Below are 9,079 nucleotides of genomic sequence, written 5' to 3'. Positions count from 1 at the left end.
GTTCTGCCTGAAGACGAAGAGTGAATCCGGTCTCCGACACGTTGTTTTGAAATATAAATAGGACGGCGTTTTAGATAAAAACAGGACGATGGATAATGTCCAGAAACATAATATTTGTACTAATGTACCATCGTCACAAACTTTTAGATATTATTTAGCAGCTATAATGGTCTGCCTTTTCTTGAGATACCCACAAACAGTCTCATGTCTGGTTGTTTGCTTGTGCTTGTATTCTACATAATATTATTCTGTTACTTCATTCGTTACAAGTGATGGGTACGGAAACTGCGATACCTACCATCTAAGCATAGTCTCCTCCTTGATTTTTTTGGCCTAAAACTGTATGCATTTCTCATATTGCCCAAGGCACATTACATTGTCCGCCTATTTCATTCTCCTTAATTAAATCACCCTGTTAATATCTGGTGGAGAGTACAAATTACGAATCCTGCCATTACGCAAATCTTCTATTGCAGTGAACAAAAAATGGGACCGAACACTTTAAAAAGTTGTGTAATCCTAATCAGATGATTGCTTGAAGGATGTCAATTGCTATCTTGACGTACATCCCTACCTACATCTCGGCCAATGTCGGCTTCGTGTCAAATCACGCCTGCCTCAAGCGCCTCAAGGAACTCAGGCAATCATACCATCATACGATCAGTGCGCTTCAACCGAGTAATTTCCGAACGAAACGGACAGCCGCTCGCGACATGGCTGCTGCTTTTGACGAGTATTATGAGGGTAGCCGTATTTTCACCTGGGTTTCTGATTTATCTGGTCTTCCTCTGGACCAAGTAAGTAGCACATATGAAAGGTGTATAATAACATATTTTAAACATTTTTTTAGTTCATGAACGTGCATAATTTTTACGTTTCGGTGGATACATTGACTTCAATGCATGGGGTTTTGTTAACACTTCCACAAACTGGTTACGCTTCAGAAACCGAGTTACGGTTATATGAAGTGTTTGTGTCAGTGTAGAGCAAATATTTAATTCATCTAGGCCTTTGAAAATCATCCTGCTGTTTAGTCCGCAGTCACGCACTGGTGCGTGGTAATCCGTGCAGTTAAATGATTTCCGTAAGCTGTCAAACAAAATAAAAAAATAAACGCGGAATTCAGCTCTGATACTACGTTAAAGAATCTGGCTAAGCCTCCGGCAATATAAGCATTTCTTGGCAGAACCCATAAAAATCTACTGCCTTCTTGCCCAGACTGGCCTATAAATCTTTTTCACTAAATTACGTGAGAAATTTTTTAACAATTTGCATTGCTCACGGAATCGTGCGGTTGGCTAGTGTCAACAAAAACCCCGTGATTTCAGTCCGCAAGCGAACCATACTATATCACGCATTCTATTTTTTTTTCAGTGTAAGTGTAGATTATTTTTATTTCTATTTTGGAAAGTACTTGGTACTGAAGTATTCATTCTGCCTACCTGAAATTATTCAGACGTGACCTCAAAGCTTCACACTACCGACGTTTTAGAACTGTTGAATATGCTATCATACAGATTTTCATTCCAAATGACCTATTAGTGAAACTGTAGAACTTAAAGCTACATAAACATTTTTATATGATCATATTGTTTTACATTCTACAAAGAATTCAAGAACAGTAGTTGAATATTTTTATAACTAATTACTATACATTGTTTCACGATTCTATATTATGTGAAACTTAATGTTTCACGGACTTTACAAATTTGTGCGGTGGTCATGTTGGTATTGCTGATTGTAGGAAATGAAAGTAAGGTAACATAAAGTTGTCCATGTGCTCAGCAAATTAAGCACTAACACCTTGAAGGTGTATGGGGGAGTGGATGAAAGTACTAGAGTTTAATCCTGTGTTTATATGTATATCAGTGTATTGATAGTGAACCATCTGAAGTGGGAGTATTGAATATGCTTCAGTATATACTTGCTTACTCATGGAGCTGAGCCCTTCTGGAGGAGCTGCCAATTCTGCAGCTACTCAAGAATTTCCCAGCATTTTATGGAACCCGAAGGTTCATCACCGTGTTCACAAGAACCCTCCACTGGTCCCTATCCTGAGCCAGATCTATCCAATCCATACCATCCTATCCTCTCTCTAAGATCCATTCTAATATTGTCCACCCACTTACGCCTTGTGTCTTCCCTGTGGTCTCTTTCCTTCTGGCTTTCCCACCAATATCCTATACGCATTCCTCATCTCCCCCATTCGTGCCACATGACCTGCCCACCTCAGTATGTACTGTTCATCATAATCGTGGTATTGTTCTATTTGTAATGGATGATGTGGTTGGTCTCCAGAGAGAGGTGGATCAGTATTTTCTGGCATCTTGCCATGGCTGTCGCCTCTGCTTGGCATGCAGAATTTGTTTCATGTTATTGTACTGTGTGCTCTAAACAGACACAGGCCAGGCAAGTGATAATGGCAGAAAGACTAAATTAAAAGATTAATTGTTATGAATTACCAATTACATAGATCTTAAGATCTTTGGATGTAGTTCATTTTCTCTGCACTGCGTGTCAACTCCCGAACACGAAGTGGGAAACTGGTCAGCAGTCAAAATTTTTTGGTCACACTGGTGGTCAGGTGACCAAATATTTTTACCCCTTGTTCTCAGCATAATAATTGTTGTGAGATAGTTAACAGAAATTTTTACTGTAGCAGCATATTTACAGTAATGTGTTTTTTTTAACAGGTAAACTTTGTTATAAGTCAAGTGCTGGCTTTGGCATGTGCACCTGTCTTCAGGAATACTTTGCACCCCTCCACCACCAGCCCAGCCACTCGTCATGCTTTTGGTCTGGTCCTGGGACTTGCATTTGGATACTTCTGCTTCGGAATGTAAGGGAATATACATGTACATAATTTTCCCCATGAAATGGGAACGTTTTCTTGTACATTATAATTTTATAAGTGTCATATTATCATTCAGTATTCCTGCAGTGATTCCTTGTTATCCAGTTAGGAATTTGTAATTTGTATTTATTTATCTTGAACTGGCAGTGGGTTAATTCATAACAGTATTATCTAACTGTCCTTGTGTGAGAATTTGGACTTTTAAATCTCCTGGATCCATGGGGTTGGTGTTCAGATTTGAACTTGGGACAACAGTTTATTGCTTGAGAGTAGGAGATTGTATATCTCCCAGTACTATGGTGGTGGTGGCCATATTTTAACTTGGGGGGGGGGGGAGAACAGTATTAGTATTGAAACATTCAGTGCCAAGATACTGCAGGTACTTCCTTGTGTGGTTGATCTCAAGTGTGTTACATTGGAAACAAAATTGACTGTTGCTCAGTAGACCACTGTTGGTTGCTGAATACTGAACAACACTGAAATCCCTTAGACCAGTAAACCCAGTTTTGAGAAAACTGGCATTTCATATATGGACCCCCCAGTGTGTATACTGTTATGTTCCTGAATTTACCACCTATGGAATTTTATTTAGAAAGATAGCCTTCATAAATTTCTGAAATGTAATCAAAATCATTGAAGCCATTTTGTGTTTTGGTGCTCATCTAGAGGACCCCTGTTTTAGAGGATGGAATGTTAGATTCACAGGGCACCACCCTAGACTGGATAAAGTCTAGAATACGAAACATGAATAAAATCTAACTGTTCTGGAACTAGAGAGGCACACATCCATACATAAAGGGCATTCAGTCATCGAGAAATCCTGGTAACAGCGCTGAGTGGGCATGACATTCCTCACAGATTGTTGCTGTAACTGCCGACAGCAGAATGAGTCACTAGCGCTGATAAACATGCACACTCTTGCTAGTGTAGAGTGGATGGATCATTTCTCCGCGACTACTGTGCCCATCCCCACTAGCGAGAGTGAAGTCATGTCGCTGATTCGCTCACATCAGTTTCTGTACATGCTCAGATTTATAGGAATACTGCAAAAAGATAACACAAACTTACCGTGCTCTAAAACAGGTGCTGAGAGTGACCCCCTTCTGCTTGCAAACATGCCTCGCATCACATAAATAAATTATGCGACACTTTCTGAAGTTGGTCCACGGTAATTGAACTAATTACGCATGTTATTTCATTTCGCAGAGCTTCAGTGATGTGAGGATTATTCTTGTAGAGTTTTCCCTTTAGGTTTCCCCAAAGATAAAAGTCTCAAAAACTGAGATCTGAAAATTTAGAAGGCCACAGCCCCTTGCTGATTGTTCTGTCTTCGAACACTTCCCGTGTTGTGACCATGGTTGCATTAGATGTATGTGCTGTAATGTTGTCTTGCTGAAAATACCCATATTGTCTTTCTTCAGTAGTCAGTTGATTGAAGAAGGGATTCATTATGTCATTAACATAGCGGTCAGCGTTCACAGTTTTGTGGAAAATTAAAGGGACCAGTGATTCGCCGTGGACGTACAGCACAACACACCCCCACCATTTTACTGTGTAATGGCACTTGCTGTATAGTGTGAGGATTTTCATTGCTCCATATTCTTACATTTTGTGCATTGGCATGGCCACAAACGTGAAAACACGCTTCATCAGTCATGAACAGAAGCTGTGGATCCATGACTCCATTGTGCACATTTTGCAGCAGCCAGTTGCAAAAACGAATTCTTGCTGCATAATCTGGTTGTTTCAGCTCATGCACAACTGCTATTTTATACGAGTGAAATTTGATTAATTTTGTGACTGTGAAAGCAGATCCTAGCGGAACACCGGTTTCCTGTGCTAAGCGTCTTAACGATTTTCGAGGACTGATCTGTAGTCATGCCTCAATATCCCAAACTTTTTTCTTTTATCAGCACAATCCTCTTCGATTGCTTCTTTATGTCACACCAAGTGAACCTGAATTCCAAATATGAACTGTCATATTTCCTACTGTATTTTTGTTTGAACTGCTTGTTTTTTCGACTTAATAGTATCACATTTACTCACCATTACAACACATGTATCACGATTAGGGTTAGCATCACCTGTTTTGTTTGCTTTTCTTTTCAAAGTCCCTGTTCTAAGCCGCTTTTCCATTATTAAAAATGTTTCCGCCATTTTCTCAACAATGAACACTGCACTGATAGCTATGAACACGTTCGTGACCTGTAAAGAAGAAAATAAACTTTTTGAGTTTAGCTTTCCATCATTGCTAAAGGTTTATTTCTATCTTCGTTATTTCCCGAAATATTTAAGATCAAAATGTGTCACACCTTTTGTAGAGGCCCTGTATATAAAAACTGGAGTTAACTCACAACACACTTTGTCCAACTATCACTTAGCACTTATGAAGATATACTGAGCATTCATTGAAGTAGGAAAACTTTCAGTAATAAATAACAATAGACAACAAGCAGTTTGTTGAAATATGGATAACACATATTTACTTCAAATCTAACAAAACAGTAAAGGAAAGCAGGAGCAATAAAATCAGAATGTTGTTCACTGCACCCCTCTTTTATTACCCGTCTTTCTGCAGCTACTAATTATCAGCGCGGTCCCAGCTCTGAAGCTAGTGACAATGCAGTCACACCCTTATATCCTGGAAATACCTGATTCTTTTCTGGTCATTGAAATGTTCATGTGAATTAGAAAGCTTGTTTTTTTTCTGTATCCATTTTATTTCAGCAATTTTTACTTGCTTATTTAATTTTTATTTGTTTTGTTTGGATAATTTTTAATTTAATTTAAGTCTGCTTGCGGACCTCCTTTCCAATCATCACAGACCACAGGTGGTCCCTGGACCACAGGTTGATAAACGTTGCGTTAGCATATTACAGCTATCCTGGCTGAGAACTCATATTTATGGTATCCAGGGTCATTATATCTCATTGCTTATATATTAGTTCTGTATTTATGTTCATGTTTATTCAAATGTGTGATATGAGAGGCAGTGGAATATGTTGCTTGTACAAATTGAATTAAACTGGTTGTTGTAAACATATGTTATCTGTTGTCTCAAGAGACATGTTTTCTCTCTTCGTCTCTTTCTTCTCCTTTTGAGTGATTAGCATTAGTTTCAGTCCATGATGTGTATTTTTGCTAACCGTCTTACAGTGCACACAATTTCACATTTCTCTTCACTTTTACACTACATGTTTCAGCACTAATGTGCCATCTTCAGGTATGTCTATCCACATCAAACTACTGCACTGCATGCCATCACGTCTCCATCATAAAATGACTAAAATGCGTATTCGTCATGTATAACAACAATTCTAAATACTAAAACCTTTCAGGATTCGTCATCCATATGTCGTATCTCAAATATGCGAGTCACGCCAGTCCTGCTCTATGGGAGCACTCTTCCTACATTCATGTGTATATCTGCAACGTGAAATTGTTATTCATTAATACCACGTTCTGACTTCTGTCTGTTACGTGTGGTTTTATAATGTTTAATATTCACGGTGCTCTGTGTTGTGTCCTCTTGTGACTGTGTGCGTTGTACTGCTGGATATGTGTGCGTGCGCGCGCGCGTGCGTGCGTGCTGTCTTCATTTTGATGTTGTGGGGGTAGGTGGTGGGGTGTTGTTATGTTGTTCTGTGTAAATAGTGTGTAATTCGTGAAACGCGTGCATTTTAGCATTTACTGCATTTTACTGAGCAGTGTGGTACGCCATGGAGCATTGTTTATTTCATTGTGGCACCTATGTGAAATACAGATCTGCTAGAAAGTGGTGGTGAAAATGTTGACATAAATTTTGTGGTGAAAAAGTTCCCAGCAGTCAAACAATTCACAAAATAGTGAGTAAACTTGGATCAGTGGACTCTTAATAGACAAGAAACAAAAGCATATGCGCCGAATGATTACCGAGACTTCCTGAGAGATGTTCATATGCATTTTTTTTAATGAGAATAATAATCAGTGATTCAGATGACTGGCCAGTCCCCCCTGAATTAACACTGTGAGTGTTAATAGTTAAAAAATTAGGATTTATTCTTGCTGTTGACCATAGTCACAGATTAATTGTAATATATTGTATGCTATCAATAATTTGCTGTAAGCAGACATCTAGAAGCTTTCACAGCAACAGAAAATAATTTTAAAATTTCATAATGGTCATACTTTTCTCCCCAGTCACATTTTCTTTTTTCTCTTTCACATCAGCAGTCAGTAATTTTATTGCCATATATTTGCAAGATTTTATGAGGTATGTTTCTTCATAGTTTCAACTTCTTGTTTGCATTGGAAGAAACACTTGTGGATTTAAGGGCGTGAGTGCTTCTATCTATATCAACAGGAAAGCACAAGAGATCACACAGGTTAATCTGAACAGTTATACTCTTATCAGCTAGTTACTGTAAACAAAAGCTGATAAAAGGAAGAGTGAGTAACTTTGTCAGAATGAATCCAAAGTGTAATCATCAAATATAAATAATCACTGTAATTGATGGGGACATGAAATGCTGTGCAAATGGAAACTGAATTCTCTACATAAATGTCCTATCATATACTGAAATTTACCACAGACTATCTCAACTAACAAATAAAATCTTTTAATCGTATGTCAGTAGTTGTTTTCCCCACAATAATTCAAAATTACCGCAATATTGTGACCAATAATATTTTTATAGACAGTCATAGAAATGATAGAATTTATATAGATCCAGTGACAGATGTATTAGCTGAACATGAGGGTAAGTCTCTGGTTATAAAAATATAGAATCAATTTTTTTTTATCATAATTGCAAGAAACAAGCTAGACTTATGAACAGTGACACTGCTAAAGAATGTAAGCCGCAGTAGATCAACGGAGGAGGTTGCCTGGCTGGGCCAGATTCCCACTTCTCTTTTGAGTTCCTTCAGTCCTTTCAGCACAGTACTCTGCTTTGCTTCTCCCCAACTCTCAGTTGGCCAGAAAAAAAATTGAATTACGGTGGATTCTGGTGATTGAAATCTTGTCCATATCGGAAGAGCAGATTAAAATTAAGTAACATTTCATGATCTCACATGTAACCTGGATTACATGTACATAGGTATAATACTCTATTGTGTAAGATGTCTGTATCCATATTTATATTTATGTTTTTATTGGAAACAAGAATTTATTTTATTGGTTATTCTATATCCTTGGCTTACACCTATGAAATTTGTATAGAATGCAAATAAATTCTGTACTTTTCTATTCTGCCAAACCAGCATCGCACCTAATTTTTGTAATCTGTAATTTCTGCAACGGTTACTGTATTGTTGTTATACTAGGTAAGAGAATATACAAGATGTGTTCTGTGTAAAAATTACAACAATAATAATAATAAATTTATGGCCTGATATGAATGTTAATATTCTTAAATTCCTCCTGATGATTTTTGTAACAATACTGTTTACAGGTCTGCAGGTGAAAGGGAGAGAACAAAACAGTAAAGTGTAATAGTTTGTTCTTTGTTAAAAATTCCGCAGGTATGAACAGTTTATGAAAAACTAGGTTTCCTTGGAAGTAACATGACTCCAAGATATCTGTATTTCCAGATAGTAGTAGTTAAGCATTGCTTGGAGGTTTATATCAAGTATGATATGCTTTCCACGTATTGAAATATGGTAATTGTGCCAAACAAGATGCACACTTTCTGCCAATAAATGCTGTAGTCAGATGAGAGCAGCAGTAATAAGGCTAGCTCATGCTTAACAGCTTCAGTGCAATTCAGATGCTGTTTTTGGTATCAGTTGTGATTCATGCTGATCTCGTTTTTAGCATCTTTGTATTGCATTTGTATTTGTAAAGGCCATTCATCTCCGTCTAGTAGCATAAAGAGAATTTTGGCTGATTTATGAATGCAGTATTGTGTTGATGCACTTTTGACATTGGAGTAATACTAGCATTATGAACAGAAATGACATGTATTTTGGCACCAGGAAAGGAATGGAGGGGAGTCTAATATTTGATGTGGCTGAGAAATTACATTTCATCTTGAGCTGTTGATAAAAACTGAAGCTATATGACATAAACACCGTCCAAAGTGCAACAATTTATTGTAGTTCTTTTGTCTTGCCCTCTTCTACACTACATGTTTCACAGCTACATAAGTGTATACACCTGATGATGGCCGTTTGCAGCTGAAACATATAGTGTAGAAGAGGGCAAGACAAAAGAACTACAATAAATTGTTTCACTTGGTGTTTAGG

At 37.7% G+C, this 9,079-nt stretch overlaps 1 protein-coding gene across 1 annotated transcript in view; it reads left to right on the top strand.

Annotated features, from left to right (window-relative positions):
* The first annotated feature begins 671 nt into the window (after positions 1-671).
* Positions 672-9,079, top strand: part of LOC111864293 (lysophospholipid acyltransferase 1) — a 48,330-nt gene continuing 39,922 nt past the window's right edge. The window contains exons 1-2 of the mRNA XM_023851432.2: positions 672-797; positions 2,694-2,839. Coding sequence (XP_023707200.1) covers positions 714-797; positions 2,694-2,839 — 230 coding nt within the window. The 5' untranslated portion in view covers positions 672-713. The remainder of the gene's footprint in view (positions 798-2,693; positions 2,840-9,079) is intronic.

The sequence above is a fragment of the Cryptotermes secundus genome, unplaced genomic scaffold (genome assembly GCF_002891405.2).
Source record: "Cryptotermes secundus unplaced genomic scaffold, Csec_1.0 scaffold33, whole genome shotgun sequence".
Taxonomy (NCBI): Eukaryota; Metazoa; Arthropoda; class Insecta; order Blattodea; family Kalotermitidae; genus Cryptotermes; species Cryptotermes secundus.
Note: the sequence above shows the minus strand (reverse complement) of the source record. Positions and strands in the feature narration are given on the sequence as shown.